This window comes from Schistocerca serialis, chromosome 9 (genome assembly GCF_023864345.2).
Source record: "Schistocerca serialis cubense isolate TAMUIC-IGC-003099 chromosome 9, iqSchSeri2.2, whole genome shotgun sequence".
In the NCBI taxonomy this organism is placed as follows: domain Eukaryota; kingdom Metazoa; phylum Arthropoda; class Insecta; order Orthoptera; family Acrididae; genus Schistocerca; species Schistocerca serialis.
Window position 1 is genome coordinate 277,560,785 of NC_064646.1, and position 19,362 is coordinate 277,580,146.

General features: G+C 39.2%; 1 protein-coding gene across 1 annotated transcript in view; it reads right to left on the reverse strand.

The window, feature by feature from the left end:
- Positions 1-1,666: 1,666 nt before the first annotated feature.
- LOC126418438 (deoxyribose-phosphate aldolase) overlaps positions 1,667-19,362 on the reverse strand; it is a 167,502-nt gene continuing 149,806 nt past the window's right edge. The window contains exon 6 of the mRNA XM_050085197.1: positions 1,667-2,272. Coding sequence (XP_049941154.1) covers positions 2,066-2,272 — 207 coding nt within the window. The 3' untranslated portion in view covers positions 1,667-2,065. The remainder of the gene's footprint in view (positions 2,273-19,362) is intronic.

The window sequence follows — 19,362 nt, forward strand, 5'->3', positions numbered from 1 at the left end:
TTTCACTTTGCTTACTAGTGGGAAACAGTTTTACTGGACTTGATACATCTTCTGATCATCTTGTAAATAAACAATCAGAACTTACTGAAATGTATGTAATAATAACCTGGCAGTAACTATTGTCACATGTTAACAGATTTTTGTTTCTTAAAAGCCTGTGTCCATCCCCTCCCCCTTTCCAATCACACCCATCGAAATGTTTAGCCACAAATCAAAAATATTATCTGTGAGGATTTATGTAAAATGTGAAGCTATGAAACTTCCTGGCAGATTAAAACTGAGTGCCGGACTGAGGCTCGAACTCGGGACCTTTGCCTTTCGTGGGCAAGTGCTCTACTAACTGAGCACTTGCCCGCGAAAGGCAAAGGTCCCGAGTTTGAGTCTCAGTCCGGCAGGCACTCAGTTTTTATCTGCCAGGAAGTTTCATATCAGTGCACACTCCACTGTAGAGTGAAAATTTCACTCTAGAAACATGAAGCTATGTATTCTAAATACATTAACTGTGAGTGTAACTTTATTGTGTCTCTGTATTATGGTGTACAAGAGAGCAGAGGCAATGGTAGAGATACAAAGTGAGTACACGAAGGATACAGATGCTGTCTGATGTCAATGCTGTTTTGTGGCAGTGCCATAAAAGATAAATTTCGGCTGTTAAATGAAAAGCTGTTATTGTACCAACTGTTGTAAAGAATCAGAGCACTGCTCCTTTGTTCATTTCAGTGACTAACTTCACTGCCACAGAATTCCTAAGCTTGTATGATAGTTATTTTATTACCACCAGTGCAAGTTCAGTACCAACATATTGTTTTTCATGTGGCAAAATTTTTGCTTAATATTTCATAAAGCGGCATCAGTAATTATGTTTAACACCTGTAACATTTGGACAAAATTAAAATGAAAGAGTAATGCTGGCTGTATTAGACTTACTAAAGAAATTATGTAATTTAATAGCACAACATACAGTTAACAGGTATCCAAACAAAATTTCACTTACATTAGTTTTGTCTTACATAAATTTCATTCTTTAATTATGAGACGGAATTGCTGTCAATACTTAACTTAAGGAGATGAATTTTCAGTACTACCAATAGACACACATTAAAGTACACATCTTGGCTTTTGGTGGTGGTAGTTCCTTCCTCGGACAAGAGAGTAGTATAGGTTGACAGAAGATTAAAAACAGACAGTGGGTCACCCAGAGCCAAGCACTGCAGTCATCGTGAGGTTTGAGTGACCTGACCTTTTTCTTAATCTTCCCTCAACCTATCCGCTTCTCTTCCTCCAGAAAGGAACTGCTTGTGCCATAAGCCAAGATAGTGTACTTTTATTTGTGTATTGGGAATAATGAAAGTATGCCTCCTGAAAGTCAATGCCACCCAGCAAACCTATCTCATAATTTTCTAGTTTTCTCAAATAAATTTTTCTTTTGACACAGTAAATTTCAATCCATAATACAACAATGCATGTTCCAAGAACAATGAATAAATATAAAACTTTCTTATATCAATAGTTTTCTTGTATGTAGCAACCACCTCTGGCAACAAATTGTTAAAAGTTATTGTATGAATGTTTGTATGCATAGGCAGTCACAGTCATCCCAAATAAGTTCACATGAAAACAAAGAAACCCTTCACTGAAACTGAGGAAAACACTCACAGTGCAGAAATTAATGTAGGTAATTGTATTTATTCTACAAGCAAAAGTGACAGAGGTTATAAATGTCACATACATTTCTGGGAATATGACAACTGCAGAAAGACAGGCATGGTGTCACTGAGAGAATAAACATTATTCCATCTGGGATAGAGAACATAGACTGCAGATGACTTCCTTTGAATTAATTAATGACTGGGTGTATCTGCAAGTATATAGTAACAGCCAAGCAAAAGGCAAGCACATTTAATCATTGTTTGTATATAAAAACATTAAATACATGGAATAGGGAAACTACACAGAGAAATGACCACTTATTAAGGTCATAATGTGTGTGTGTGTGTGTGTGTGTGTGTGTGTGTGTGTGTGTGTGTGTCGTCCTTCCATCCATCTTGTCATCCTATTTTCCCCCTCAGCCCATCAAAAAATCCTGTGTGTTGGCAAATTTACCAGTGGTATGGAGATACAAATGTTTTTCAATATCTGACAACAACCCTGATGCTCCTATGCGGAATAGTCTTGGGGACATCCATTTTGTTCCTAGCTCTTCTTTCATTAGTATAAGGTAATTCAGTGCATCTTTAGCTGTGCGTATGCCGCCTGCAGGTTTGAAACCAACCTGAAAATAAAATTAAACAATTTAACTTAGTTGTATATAATATATCCTCATAAACTAACTACTAACCATTAAAAAATACATTCTATGCAGTGGCAGTTGTTATTTGTCTGGCAATTCCAAATTAGTCAAAGAAGAATTTAAAAAACTTATACAAGCAAGAAAACATTTAACAACATTCAACCACAAGGTGACATCAGGCAAGAAGGAAAGGGTTAGAGCTATCAGGGCTATTCAGTCATCAATTAGGAAAATCTTTCTGTATCAAAAGAGAAGCAAATCAATTGTGTTGGGAAGTGCATTGGTTCAGTTACACCTATGTGGTGACATAGGCATATATGAATTGATATAATTCAAAATGTCCAGTAGTCTTCACAGAATTCTGCACTGTAGGATTGTATATCATACAGTCAGTGGGCTTTACACAGATATCCAACATGGGCAAATTTCTGTTCTTGCTATGTGGGAATGATATATCACTTTGTTTGAATAAACACTATTAATTCGTTTTACAATGTCATTACAGGAAATAATAATATATTTCAATTAGTTGGAAAAACACTTTTATGATACCCAACACAATGAAAATATGAAGTAACCAATGCTAGGCAGGCTTCATCACTGATCATAAAGTTGGACAGTGAAATAATAGAATGTAGGCATTTGTCATGTTGTTGTTTTCTGAGACAAAGATCCAAAGTGTGCTAGCTAATCATTGACACTAGTAATTGCTACACTTACATGTCTATTTACTTGCACTTTTCTTCTGGTGTTTTTTGTTAAAATATGACATGGCACACACATATTATCATACCCTTCATTGTATTTCTCACACAAAGAACACTTATATACTCATTTTAGTTCATTATATGTAGAACTCATGATTTGTACATCTTCAACAACTACCATTTTGTTAGACTGTTATCAAAATAGTGAAGGTATCTCTCTGCTTCAATATGAAAACTTGTTTGTGCACTAGAAACAGTTAGTTTCATAAACAGAAATGTACACTATTATATAAAAATAAAGAAATGCACCAGTGTAACACTGTCTCCCACAATCCGAACTCCTTGTCCATATAGTAGGAGACTGGCAATAGCACAAAATAGGGGACTGCCAGTAGGGGTGAAGTACAGTGGGGAATGTATGTGTCCCAAGAGATCTACAGTAGCTACGAATGTCATACAGGATCCCTGAAAAGTGACAGCCAATGGGGTGGGGCTCTGGAGAAGCTATGAAGGGCTCAGTAAGCCAGTACTAGATGATACCTCTGCTTTCAAGAATGGGACAAGCCTCAGAAAGGATATATATGATAAATGACAACTCAGCTGTAAAGATGGATTTGGAGCAATGATATTCGGTCCTTGATTGGGAAGGTGGAGGAGATAGTGGACGATGGAAAGAAGGAATTTGAATTTGTTGGTGTCAGTAGAAACAAGATGGAAAGGAGAAGAATGGAGAGAATCAATAAAGGTCTATCCATTATACTAGAGTTGGAATGATGATGAAAGGACAAATGGAGTAGAAGTAGTAATTAGAGATGGGTTAAAAATAAAAGTGGAGAGAATAAGTGATATGATGCTGAAGATAAAACTGTCATTAAGGGAAAGACCTTGGAAGTGTTACAAGTGTATTCCCACAGGTAGGCTGCACTTCTCCAGAAAAACACGACCTTGAAGAGGGAATGCAGAAAGAGATAGGAAGAAAGAATGTGTTAGTATTGGGGAATTTAAATACACAATTAGAAAAGAAAGACAAAGGTATGAAAATGTGCTTGGGCCAGAGGGTTGAGGGCAGTTGAAATGAGAAAAGTGAAAGACTGTTGAATTTCTCCCAAAGGAATGGTTTGTGGTCAAGAACGCCTTGTTCAAGAAAAAAAGAGAGCCACTTAATATGGTAATGACTTGAGTGGGAAGTTGGTAGTTGACTATACCCTCTACAACTGAGGAATAAATAGGAACCTCACAGATATCAATGTAAAATTATCAGAGTCCTTGGATAATGACCATTGCTAATAATGAACCTGAGAGAGGCTAAGAATACAAAAAAGACAGAAAACCAGGATAGGCCCATAAAAGTATGGAACGTGAATGAATAAGTGAGCAGGATAGAGTACCTCAGAATGGTGAACAAAAATCTCAGAATGGATGGACCAAAAATAGTGGAAGAGGAATGAGGTAGATTTAAGAGGACATCAGTAAGTGTGACAGAAGTAGTATGGGGGATGACAAGCAACAAAAAGAGATGGAGGGAAACACTATGCTGGAATGAAGAAACTGAAGACAGAAGGAAAATTAGGTTTTAATGCTCCATCGACTCAAGATCATTAGAGACAGAGCACAGGCCTGGAATGCTTCAAGGACAAGTAAGAAAATTGGCTCTGTACTTTCAAAGCAACAACCCCATCATTTGCCTGGAGAAATTTAGGGAAACAAAGGAAATCCTGAATCAGGATGGCTGAATGTGGATTTGAACTGTTGTCCTCCCAAATGCGAGTCCAGTGTGCTATCCACTCTACCACTTTGGTCAGTTAGAAACAGACGACACAGTGCAGAAGAAGAATAGAGCCTCTAGGGTATGGTTCCAGAACATGACAATAGATACAACAGAAGAGTAACAGGCAAGAAAGAAAGAGGCTGAAATGCAGAAAAGTGGCATAATTCTGTTTCTATAATACTGCTCCTGAGACAACTATTTTTTTCCTTTTTCTATTACACTGATAGTAAATCTACTACAATTAGATACTGAAATTCTTGTTTGGGAAGTACTTCATTACCAGTATTTTATTTAAGCTATGCTGATACCAATGGTCCATTTAGTTTTACATGAAACCTTTTCTTGTAAGAGAAATCAGCAATTGACTGCATTCATATGATATGTGCTCTTAAAAATGTTGTGAGTTAATAACTGTTTATTCACAAATGGACATAGGTTACCTGAAAGACCTGATCTCCCTCTTTCAAGTAAACAATTTACTTTATCGGAAGCCTACATGCTATCTCTCAATTGCTCAGGGCGTGCAAAAAGGTCTGTTGTGTGTCGAACCACTGAGCTGTTTAGCTGTGGCTTGAACCCCTGTAAAGTGTGTGTGTCATATGACATATATATGAGGGTTGGAACTTAAATAGTGGCAACTATTTATTCACAACCAATACAAAAGAGTTACTTGCTTGCACCTGTTACTGTCCTTTGAAATGTCACCAGCGTTGTGTAGAACCCATTGCCAGAGATATGGAAGGTGTAGTATAGTATTAGCAGAGCCTGTTCTGTTGAAGGTGCGAACAGAATGGTCTACTGCCTGTTGAATCTCTGGAACAGTTCTGAAGCGAGTGCCACGAAGTGGTTCCCTGATCTTCAGAATCAATCCAAAGTCACAAGGACTTAAATCTGGGGAGTGTGGTGGATGGTACAGTACTTCCCAGTCCCAAACATCGAACAGAGCAGCCACAGCTTGCGCTGTATGCGCCCGCACATTGTCATGCAAAATGATGGGTGGGTTGCGCAGAAAATGTCGCCACTTCATTCGCAAAGCTGGTCATAGGTAATGCTCCAAAAACAAACAGTAACACTGTGCACTGATGGTCTGCCATGGAGGAACATAAAGCCTTAGGATAACACCATCACAGTCGTACACGAGAACCACCATAACTTTCACCATACTGGGGCTCTGACGCACTTTCGACTTTTGCGGTGACCCATAATGACGCCATTTGTTGGATTAGCATTTCAGTTTTGGCTCATACGATGTGGTCCATGTCTCATCCAGTGTTGTGATATAGCATAAGAAAGCCTCTCCTTCGCACTCATAACACTCCAAGTGCATCTGAGCAATTTCATAACGCATCCATATCTGCATTTCCGTCAACTCATGTGGAACCCATCTCGATGCAATTTTTCGCATCCCCAGGCATTCATTCAGGATGCAAAGCACAGTCGTATGTGCTAATCTGGTTTCATGCGTGAGCTCACAAATTGTATTGCGTCGATCACTGTCCACAAATGCGGCAACAGCATGCACTACTTCTTCAGAGATGCTAGGATGACCTGCCAATGCATATCAGCCACAGTTTGCTGACCTTCATTGAAGGTTTTTACCCAATGTGCCACCGTTCTGTACGGCAATGCCGATTCCCCGCATGCCTCTTGAAGACCTTGATGACACTGTCGTACTGTACAACCTCTGGCACATTCCATCTTGATCCAACTCTGTTGTTCCTGTTTTGAAAACATAGTGACACCATTACATTAGACCGCTTGCTCCCAAGTGACTGCATTTCCCTCGATTGTGTACACACTGGTGACATGGGATGGGCGAGTCTATTTGCTTGGGGGTAAGGTATGTATGTCAACAACGTGTGCTATCAGTGACAATAGTAGATTCCACTGCATAGTGTCTCCACAGCAGTGTTGCCACTATTTAAGTTCCAACCTACATATTTGGATGCAACATAAGGAATTGTGAAATCATAAACAATGTTTGGGCACAACCAATAATTTTAAATTGTCTGGGAAATAAATATGATAGATTCATCGGTGAATAAAAATGACTTATGATTTGTCAGTGGATAATGTATCGGAAAAAATTGTAAATTAACACTTAGTTTGAATAAATTATTTTTTGAGAACTCTCATAGATAATCAATAATCTACAGTTGTGTGTGATTTTTCGAAACAATGAGATACATAAAAGCAGTTTGACAGTTTTTGATTCCCCCATGTTTTCACTCCATTTCTTATTTTTTTGTACACAGTTAGAAAGCTCTTGCTGGATGCTTTTTCAATGGCATGGGATCTACATGTTTCAGACAGTGATTAGAATGATGCACACGTGTATCTCTGGACATTAATGATCGTCATCTTTTATAAACTTGTGATGCTGCATGTTGTAATAAAGCTTCTGCTATTTGAAGTGAATACTCATTGTAAATCTGTTTGTTTTTCATATTCTTTGTTGTACATGACATGTGAATTATAAAATAACATACTAAACATGCAAAACAAATTTTCAGTACTTAAAGTTTGATCATGGTTGCGTGGTCAGTGACTGTTTACTAAGTAACATTGAAGCAACAGCAGCCCTCGGTTGCAAAAAAGGAGCCTTTTGGCCTAAGAGTCTGATGCTACCATAGCATGACACATACAAACAGCCCATTGTGGCTTGCCTTCTATATATTCCATTTTAAAAATGTTGTGACTAAAGGTTTACTGCTTGATATTTAGTTTTATACGTGACATGCCAATTTGAGAATTTTACTTCTGAAGAAGGCACTCATAGCAGGTCAAAAGACTCCTATTTTTGTGACTGAGGGCTGCTATTGCTTTAACGTTATTTTTCAGTACAATTTCAAGTATTTCCTCGTAACAGGGAAAAACACTAATATCTGATCTTGCCTGTCAGTACCAATCATTCCCCTCTTGCAATCAACAATCCATTTTGGTCTGAAACTTGGGTTTTATTGACTTATGGTTTCTTCTGTCATTTCTATATTTTTGTGGATTTTAAAAATAAAAAGGATGTCCCATTTATCCTTCAACTTTGACACTAATACAACATTTCAGCATCTCATTTTGTATTCCACTAATTTTTAATTTTGCTTTAACAAAATCTCTTGGCATATTTTTTTCTATTACAATGTACTGTCCCAAAACATTTGTTCCATTTTCAACTACTGTTTCAAATAGTTTCAATGAAGAATATCAATTACATGCATGTAAAGTATGTCCTCTATTTAGTACTGACTTTGATAACTCCATCACAACAGTTTCAGGTGCTCTGTAATCAGCATCTGGTTTATCACTCCCTTAATACATTTTAAAATAATAGCAATAGCCTGATGCTTACTCGCAAAGTTTATAAAATTTTATCCCAAATATTGCTCTCTTTGAAGAATTAAATTGTCCCTTAAAGTCATCAGATGCCATGTTCTCTTTAATTGCATATACTTCTTTGAATTTTTTTATTAAAATAGTTTACATATTCCATCCATCTTGTCAGTCTCATATTATTTGCAAAATGTAACAACCTAGTGGCTTGCAAAAATCTTTCCAGTGGTGCAGTTTCCCTTAATATCGTTGTATCTATGAGGGCTCTTTTACACCAGTGCATCTGAATTTTTTTTATGTGAGCCATTATTATGATTAATGCAAAGTATTCTTTAATTCCATTACAACTGACAAGGATTCATGTCTCATCAATTTTCTTTTATTATATTAGATGTGCTTTTCATTCCAACTGACCCACAGACAGGAGATTCTCTGAGATGTGAAACATGTCAGAAAACAAGAATACACAATAAATATTTATAAAATACGAACTGTCTTATGTATCTTCCACAGCTCTCAAATCAAATTGCATTTGTGGATATAGAATCAGAAAAAAGAATTAAGCATTTTTACATTTAAAAAAATATAAAAAATATCACCAAACATTAAATGTTCAACATACATATGATAATTCTTAGGCTATTGTAGCCACCCATAAAACATATAAATAAAATTACAGCACTTATCTACAATCTTTCTTGTCTTGTTCTGTGTACTCAAATTTGATTCCGTTACGATACTACCCCAAAACTTATTACATCTAACTCTTCTGTACTTCCATCTAACTGTTTTAAAATTGGTGGTCTTATAACAGGAGCTTGTGTATACTCTAGAGTTTTGCTTGTTTGTTTTTCTTCTTTTAAAATCTGTTGTTTAGATGATTGATGACTAATACTGTCTTCATCACTGGTGTCATATTCAATGATTAATCTTCTTGGACATTTCCATAGAGCAAACACTATACCACTATCATCACTATCACTGTCACTAGCATCTACCAAATCACTGCCTACAATAATAACACACGTATTGCTACTATCATCAGTTGTTAGCTGTTCTTTTTACTGACATGATCAGTATTAGTTGTTTAATCTTTGTGGGAATTATAACCAAGCAGTGAAGCAGTGAAGAAATACATGTAATTGAAGTAAGAGACTATTGTGTACTGTTGAACCACAGAGCATCTCGTGCCGTTATTGCCTGTCCTGCATGACATACCATGAGCAATGCTCATCTTGTGTATGTGTTACCCACACAAGGCACTATGAGGCAGGCTCGTGCTTATTGTTTATGGCCCATCTTCCTCACCACAAGCCTCAATCATGATTATAGGACAAGAGGTAAACTAAAAAATTATTTGTACCTTAAGTTTTCATTCACCTCAAAATATTTTTGTTATTTGAAGCCTTTATGCTTGTTTAATTCCAAGAAGTGACGTAATTTTGTTGGCCTAATTTTTATTCTATGTAAAGCAGGTGATTATCCAAGTAAGGTGCAAAGTAAGCAAATCAAACAAATCAGGGAAATTATAATCCTGCAAGGTTAATGCAAAATTTCGTAAATCACCATGGAAGTATACATTGCATTAACTAAATAGTTCATCTAACTTTATTGCTTTTGCAGTTATCTAACATATGGTTAATCCAAGTTATTACACTTGTGTTCAAATTTAAAGCAGCAAACCATTATTTCCCCATCCTGTGTCTAATTCACAATATAATCAACAGATGTCTGTACGATCATGTTCTGCACAGGAGATGAGATTCCAGTTTATGGACAACCACACCAACACTGATGTCAGGGCACCTATCAAAGGGGATAGTGTGTCGGGTAGTCTTACTTCCACAATCACTGTGTACATAGCCATAGATGGTGCAATATGGCACAGAGAAGACACCTACCAGACACTCTGCAGTGTATGGCCATAGGAAGAATGGAAGCAGGACTGTCACAATCTGATGTGGCCCAACGACTTAATGTGAATTGTTTACTTGTTTCTCAGATGTGATGACATTTTTAGAGATCGAAACTGTATTCCAAAGACCAGGGCAGGGCCAACAACGCCTGACATCAGTAAGAGAGGACCTTTATTCGGCTGTAAGGGCATGACAGTACCAACTTACTAATGCACAGCAACTGACATCTGACCCCACAGCATCCACTGGATGTGTTATAATGAGGCAAATGGTGTACAGAAGGTTTCAGAAAAGTGGCCTTTATTGTCAGAGACCTGATTTATGCGTACCTCTGGCATTGCTTCGCTGAAGGGGACAGTCTAACAGTGAGCCAATGTTCTTTTCACAGATGGGTCCTGATTTTGGTCTGGAGAGTGATTCTCAATGGATTCGCATCTGGAAGGAACATGGAACACAATTTTGGGACCTACACACTGTGGAAAGAGACCGGTATCAAGGATGATCCCCAAAGGCATGGGCAGGAATTATGTTGACCACTCTAAAACCTCTTCATGAAATTGTACAGACAAATCAGCAACGTTTAATTGCTGTCAGTTATCATGACGAGGTCTTGGGACCTCATGTGCGTTTGTTGTGAGATGCTGTGGACCCAGATTTTGTACTGATGGACGATAATGCTTGACCTCATAGAGCACTGATGATGTCAATCACAGCATGCCTGCCACAGGTGATCACAGTACATAATGAACACAATACCCAACCGTCAGAGGGTGTGTGCAAATCTGTTAAAGTTGGGAAAAATGAAGAACATTTTTGTCTACTGTTATGCATGTTGCAGTTGTTTACATTCTGTATTCTTTACATTGTTTCTGCTTTAATATCACCCGTCTATGCTTTTTTGTGGAAAAATAAACACAACCTTACAAAATTTCCATTTGTTGCTTTCTACGTCTACATCTACAGCCATACTCTGCAAGCCACCTTACGGTGTGTGGTGGAGGGTACCCTGAGTACCTCTATAGGTTCTCCCTTCTATTCCAGTCTCATATTGTTCGTGGAAAGAAGGATTGTCGGTATACTTCTGTGTGGGCTCTAATCTCTCTGATTTTATCCTCATGGTCTCTTCGTGAGATATACGTAGGAGGGAGCAATATACTGCTTGACTCTTCGGTGAAGGTATGTTCTTGAAACTTTAACAAAAGCCCGTACCGAGCTACTGAGCATCTCTCCTGCAAAGTCTTCCACTGGAGTTTATCTATCATCTCCGTAACGCTTTCGCGATTACTAAATGATCCTGTAACGAAGCGCGCTGCTCTCTGTTGGATCTTCTCTATCTCTTCTATCAACCCTATCTGGTACGGATCCCACACTGCTGAGCAGTATTCAAGCAGTGGGCGAAAAAGCATACTGTAACCTACTTCCTTTGTTTTCGGATTGCATTTCCTTAGGATTCTTCGAATGAATCTCGGTCTGGCATCTGCTTTAACGATGATCAACTTTATATGATCATTCCATTTTAAATCATTCCTAATGCGTACTCCCAGATAATTTATGGAATTAACTGCTTCCAGTTGCTGACCTGCTATTTTGAAGCTAAATGATAAGGGATCTATCTTTCTATGTATTCGCAGCACATTACACTTGTCTACATTGAGATTGAATTGCCATTCCCTGCACCATGCGTCAATTCGCTGCAGATCCTCCTGCATTTCAGTACAATTTTCCATTGTTACAACCTCTCGATACACCACAGCATCATCTGCAAAAAGCCTCAGTGAACTTCCGATGTCATCCACAAGGTCATTTATGTATATTGTGAAGAGCAACGGTCCTATGACGCTCCCCTGTGGCACACCTGAAATCACTCTTTCTTCGGAAGACTTCTCTCCATTGAGAATGACATGCTGCGTTCTGTTACCTAGGAACTCTTCAATCCAATCACACAATTGGTCTGATAGTCCATACGCTCTTACTTTGTTCATTAAACGACTGTGGGGAACTGTATCGAACGCCTTGCAGAAGTCAAGAAACACGGCATCTACCTGTGAACCCGTGTCTATGGCCCTCTGAGTCTCGTGGACAAATAGTGCGAGCTGGGTGTCGCACGACTGTCTTTTTCGAAACCCACGCTGATTCCTACAGAGTAGGACACTAGTGTATTTGGTTCACTAGAATGACACCACTATTAAATTTTACGTATAACTATACACTAAAATTTAGTTACCGATTTCTTCAATTAGACTTATGCTTTTCTATATATACCACCAACAGTCAATAAATCAGCAGTTCGTACCAGGTAATAACTTGATCAACATCTCTGTGTCAAAGTCTGTGGTTACAAATGATCATGATAACACCTTTGTGGAAAAGCCTGGGATTAAGATTTACTGCCTTGATTAGTAATGACGTTCTGGTTGATAAACAGCTAGTAATATGAAATCATGTAGGTCAGTCTGAACATCACTAAAGTGTGTTTTCATCTGAATAAATATGAAGTACGAGGGCGGTTCAGAAAGTAACCTCCGATTGGTCACAGTGCGGGTTGTGGGGGGAGTAGCGACGCCATCTGTGCGTTCACGCACTCAACAGGTCAGTCAGCATCAAGCCTTGGTCGAGTGAACGTCGTACCTGCGCTAGTTTAGTTTTTGTGGCAGTTTGAAATGTGTGCTGCAATAGAAAACCCTGCCAAATGTGAAGTGCGTGCTGTCATAAGGTTTTTCACAGCCAAAGGATATTCTGCAGCAGCTATTCATCGTGAGCTTTGTGCCGTGTACGGACCAAGAGTTATGAGTGAAGGAGTTGTCCGTGAATGGGTACGTTTATTTAAAAGTGGACGAGAAAACGTTCATGATGAAGAGAGGAGTGGTAGACCATCATTGGTGACTGACGAACTCGTTCAGACAGTTGATGCAAAAGTTTGTGAAAATCAACGTTTCTCAATGTCGGAGTTGTCTACTGGTTTTCCACAGATTTCTAAGACTCTCTTGGACGAGATAGTGACAGCAAGATTGGGTTACCGTAAGTTCTGTGCACGATGAGTGCCCAAAATTCTTACCGACCACCACAAAACTCAAAGAATGGCCTCTGCATTAGACTTTCTGTCACGTTATGAGGACGAAGGAGAACCATTGTTAAACAGAGTCGTGACCGGTGACGAAACCTGGATTAAGTACGTGAACCCTGCGACAAAAGAACAATCAAAGATGTGGGCACATTCAAATTCGCCTACCAAACCAAGAAAAGCCTCGCAAGATTTTTCTGCCAGAAAACTGATGGCAACGGTGTTTTGGGATGCCAAATGGGGTGTTGTTGGTTGAATTCATGGAATGTGGTACGACCATTAATCAAGACGTGTACTGTGAAACAATAAAAAAGTTACGACGGGCTATACAGAACAAACGCCGTGGTATGCTGACTTCTAGTATCGTTTTTTTGCATGATAACGCCCGTCCTCACTCTGCTCGCAGAACAACGGCCCTTCTTGAGTTCTTCAAGTGGGACGTTATCAACCATCCACCTTACAGCCCAGACCTGGCGCCAAGTGATTATCACCTCTTCATGCATTTGAAGAAATGGCTCGGGTCACAGCGGTTTGATGACGACGAAGAGCTCAAAGATGCGGTCACAGGCTGGCTCCAGGCACAAGCGGGTGATTTTTATGCAGAAGGAATTTCAAAGCTTGTGAAGAGATACGATAAGTGCCTCAATCGCTATGGAGACTATGTAGACAAATAGTGCAAAGATGTAGTTGTAAGATGTATATATTAAAATATTTTTATTTAACTTGGTGTATTTTTTTAAATCAACCGGAGGTTACTTTCTGAACGGCCCTCGTATTATTGAGATTAAATTGATGTTGTTATGTCTGTTAATGAAGTGTGAGTCTACCAATTCAAACAATTTCAGAGGATTAGACTTCAAATCATCTAGTTCATTTTTATTTTTCATTTATTCATTTACTTGTCCTTAGACCATTCAGTACAACAGTACCTGACATGTCAGACTCTTTACAGGTTTGCTATGTTCATACATAAAACATTTATATAACAGGATAGGATTTAGGCAAGGATAGTGAAAGAAGTTGGCCATGGAACCATATTGGCAGTCACCTTAGCAACTTGGGAAAACCATGGAAAAATAGCCAAATGGAGTGTGAACCCCACTCCTCTTGAATGCAATTCCAGTGCATTAATGTTGAATCAGCTGCATTACTCTGTACATGAGGAAGGTTACAAGTGTGAATCTCATGCTATCGAGGACTTACAGCAACCAAAGCTGATTAACACTGTCACACGGCAAAATGAGTGGTGGCAGAGGAGTGAAGCAGGTACATGGAAGAGTGGACTAGAATGATGGAGGAGGGTACTAGAGCTTCAAAAAAGTTGCTCTGTGTGATACTTAAAAGTAAGAGGGTGAATGATATGATGAATTATATTCAAATAGTAAATAAAAGTGGCCAAGGGGTAGAAAATAATGAGGAACTCAAGATTGTGTGAAGGGGGTATTTTGAAGATCTCTCTAATTCAAATGGAGACCTGGAAAAGATGGAAGAAATTGAGGAGAAAGAAAAGGAACTACGAACGGAAAAGGACTTCACACAGAGAGAAGAGGAAGATGAATTGTGAAAAGAGGAAAGGCACCAGGTTTGGATGAACTGAATACAGATATGGTGAGAGCAGTAAGAGAAGTAGGGATTTAATGGCACTATCATACCACTGACCCATAGTGCAAAGATCTTTATGAAAGTTTTGGAAATATAAATTTGGACAAAAATAGAAGGAAGGATAATAGAACAACAACATGGGTTTGAAGTAGAAAGGTCCACAGTAGATCTACCTAATTTTCGCTGTATGGCAACTACAGGAACACCACCCTGAATCTGCAACAGATCTATTGATGGCATTCCTAAACATCGAAAAAGCGTAGAACAGTTTGTGTACAAACAAGGTATGAATGTTCCTGAAGATCAGATAACTAATATACGTGGAAGATAAAAGAAATGTACAATGGGAGTGTGAGTTGTGCAGATTGGCTAGAACAGAAGAATAGCATGAGGCACGAAAGTGCACTTTCACTATTGCTCTTCATAGTCATGACAGACAAAATAAGGACCAGATTGCACAAGTAATTAGTGAAGGAAATGTGAAAGCAATGGTGTCGGCAAATAATTTGATGTTTTGGGCAAGCAGACAGAGGAAGTGCTGGAGCAGTTGGATGTGTGGCAATTGGCAGAGAATGATAGGAAGGCAGAGAGTTTCAATTATCTTACAAGCTTAATACTGGAGAATGATGAAACGACAGAAATAAATGTGTGTGGGAGACATCTAGAATAATTTCAGAAGAATGTTAGAACCCTGATATGGAGCAAGGATGTCCCTCAATACAGCAAAAGGATTATATGTTGGTGATGCTATGTTCTGATCATGATGTATGCCTCAGAGACCTGAGTAATGGAAGAAAGAGAGAGAAGACAGTGAGATAAAATTCTTGAGAAATTAGATAGGAACGATAAAAATGGACAGTTTAAAGAATGGAAGGATCAGGGAAACAATGGAGGAGGCACCATTGCAGGATAAGTCAGGGGAATAAAGGCTTAGATGGTATAGACACATTAAGCAAATGCAGGAGAAGAGGAGACCCAGAAAGATTCAGTTTATGAAAAGGAAGGGAAAAAGACCAAGAGACAGGTAGCTCAAAACGTGAAGGACTGCTTGAAAAAGAAAGGAGAAGACTCGATCAAGGTAGAGACAGAGAAATGGTGGGAAGATAGAAGACAATGGAAAGGCTTATGTTACAAACAGACATGGCCAGCAGCTGGAAACTGTACAAGAAGATGACCAGTACGACACTCATACTAAAAGCAGCATCCACACAGTTGACCAGCACGTATAGAATGGGTACGCAAACCTTACGCACAGAGGATTACTTATGTGTAACAAGTTTCCAGAAAATCTAAAATATCCAAGAATTTAAGGGAAGAGGTAAATATGTTGTTACTGCTTCTACTTTGTAGAAGACTTTATGAATACAAGTTTCAAATAATATTTATGTGGTTTTGTAAGTACTAATTTGTGTGCCAAAATGTGCCATAGCCATTGATGTTTTGTCACATTCCTGGCAGATTAAAACTGTGTGCCTTATCGACACTTGAACTCGGGACCTTTGCCTTTCATGGGCAAGTGCTGTACCAACTGAGCTACCCAAGCCAGGAAGTTTCATATCAGCACACACTCTGCTGCAGAGTGAGAATCTCATTCTTGATACATCTCCCAGGCTAAGCCATGTTTCCACATCATCCTTTCCTCCAGGACTCCTACTTCTGCAAGGTTCACAGAACAGCTTCTGTGAAGTATGGAAAATAGGAGATGAGGTACTGGCAGAATTGAAGCTTTGAGGGGTGAGGGGCGGGGGGGGGGGGGGGGGGGGGGGTCGGGTCGGGTTGTGAGTCATCCTTGAGTAGCTCAGTTGGTAGATCACTTGCCTGCAAAAGGCAAAGGTCCCAAGTTTGAGTCTCAGTCCAGCACACAGTTTTAATCTACCAGGAAGTTTTATTCAATGTTTGTAACAGAAATGTTAAGGAATAGTCCTAGCATTAGGCTATCAGTAACCACTGCAAGAGTGCCATCCATTGGCCTTCTTCAAAACTAATTGGAGAGGTGAGGCCCAGCTACTGCTTGACAGGTGGTAGATTCCTTGAATGAGCATGAAGGAAAAACTTGCTTTGCTACTTTCAGTTTCTCTGGTGTTAAGTGGCGAGGTTGAGTGAGACTCTGTGGTCCTGGCATAGTTACTATGTAAAGCACTGTTGAATGCAGCACATGGGTAGCTGCTGAGCAATCTCTGGGAACTGTTTACAGAGTTCTAAATCAGAGAATACTCTGTGATCATTCATACAGCAGTGTCGTCAACACAGTGTAAACATCCATGGGTGTCTAAGTCAGTAGTGCGAGGAGGTGACAATGACGACAGTCTGGTATCAGACCATAAAATGACAAAAAGTGTGCTCGAAGGGTAGGTGCACCACATATGCCACAATGAATTGCCACTCAAACTTCTGATTGAGGCCTAAGTTTAGTGACATGTCATGCGACCGTAGATCTGGATTGTGGAACCATTGGCAGCCAAGAGACAATGACAACAGTCATCATTACTAAGGCAAGGCAAATGGGAAGATGGGTACACTGATACATCAGCACCTGTGTCCACCAGAAACTGAAGTTTTGTGTAGCGCTCTGTGACAAACAGTTGATGGCTGCCATTTGGATAGCCAGTCACTGTCATTATTGACTTTCAGGCACATTTGCATTTCTCACACAGAGGGCTATATTTCCACGAATTAGAGCTAAACCACCTATGGTACCAACAAAGTTTTGCAGCCGAAGGCAATTGGTTAAATTTCCTCAGTGAGCAGTAGCACTATGACTGGTGACTAGAATGCTGTGTCTGCAGAGAAATGACTTGCACAGTAAATTCAGCAGTCTGTGCTTGTAATCATGTGAGAGTATTGTGACTGTGTGCAAATAGCTGTTCCGCATGTAGATGGCTATATCCCTGCGATAAGGTCTGCAGTCTGTGCAAGTGCTTCAAGATCAACAACACATACCATAAGTACCTTCTGCCCATTTGTTGGTAGGCATGACAACCAGAGTTCTGTAGAATGTCTTTGTTGACAGTGTTGCTTGTTAGAGTCCACAGGCAGAGCAGTAACTGTGAAGGGGTGTGATCACTTAACCCCACAGTATGAAGTAACTTTTCTAGGCATTATGTTTTGGACTGTGATAGGTCTGTGGTTAAGGCATATTAGCCATCAGTGCTTGGCAGTGATGCTGAAATGTCCTGTACTTTTATAGCAATATCTTCATTCAATGCAACAACAATGTAACTGTACTTATGTTTCATTGGCAGTCATGTGAGCAAACTGGCTTTCAAGTTGTGCAAACCATAAGACAGCGTTTTGCTGCCAAAAGTGGTGCCGGTTTGACTGTGACACAGTTAGTGTGCTTGTAGGCTCGTGGGCCTCCATCACTAAATGCAGAAGGTGGTTAGCGTTGTTGTTTAGTGTTTGACAATCAAAATGGCAATGCATGAAGTGTCGAGTAATGCTGGAGATCATGTGAGGGTCACCAAACTGTAGTAGTTTAAATATGTTCACTTGTTTTGGCAACGTTTCACAATATTACACACAACAGGCCAAGAAAACATCACATGGATGTGACTGTCACAGAGTACAGCGGAGCACATTGTGAATACTTTTTATTAGAGTTTAAACCACTTAAACTGAGACTAAGCCAAGGAATAATAATAATATAAAACAAAGAATAAATGTGTCAGCAGTCATGTTGTGGAGAATAAACACTTTGCATCTTAATAACGTTTGACACTGCAGTGCCAATCACTTTAAGCCCATACGCCAGTTTGTTTATTTTTTGGAGATAGGAGAAGTGTTTCATTTTACTCTATTATCCAGTCTCCTGTGCTATTCTGTATTTCTCTCTTCAGCCAGAGTGCTGCACCAGTTCTATTTTTGTTTCCACTTGTTCATTTGTGAAATACTGCCCTTCCCTTGCACTCCAAATGTGAGCTTTAGCAGCAGAAGCTGCAGACAGCATGTACTGATATTCATCATCACTTTTTGGACTTTTATGACAAGCTATTTTCTTTCATTAGCGTCAGCTGCTGAAAATAATAACAGACTGTGTCAGTGTAGTCCTAGCAAAGCTGAACAGAAAATATAACATGATATAATTCTTTGTGTAAACAGTAACACCACCCTATAATTGATAACAAACATCTCCTGTATCCTTAAAAACACCTTTTTTAAACCATCTTCTGCACTGTCTAAATCAGGTCTTCACAGCCAACATGCTCCGTGACCAGAATGCAATGCACAGACCTGCGAGGAGAGAGTACTGTACCCCTTCCCTCCAATCATAATAGCATAGGATAAGGAGGGAAAAGCCAGGTGGAGACTTGAGAGAGAAAACAGAGTATTTCTCAGACTAATTAATTTGGCAGATAAGAACTTAAATATTTTCAACATTTCACGGCCCTGTCAGCAACTGTATAAATATTAATTTTAAAAACCAACAGCCTCAGTTGCAAAGTTTACCTAGATTTACCTAGGTTCCAGTCGGGATAACCCAACCTTCTTCAGAATAAAAGTAACTACCGTTTGTCCGTAGTAGACATTGTCAAGCTAAAACTACAAATCCATAAATTATCATCAGACTGTATGTTCACATAACTAATGAGGAGGTATTGAATAGAATTGGGGAGAAGAGGAGTTTGTGGCACAACTTGACAAGAAGAAAGGACTGGTTGGTAGGACATGTTTTGAGGCATCAAGGGATCACA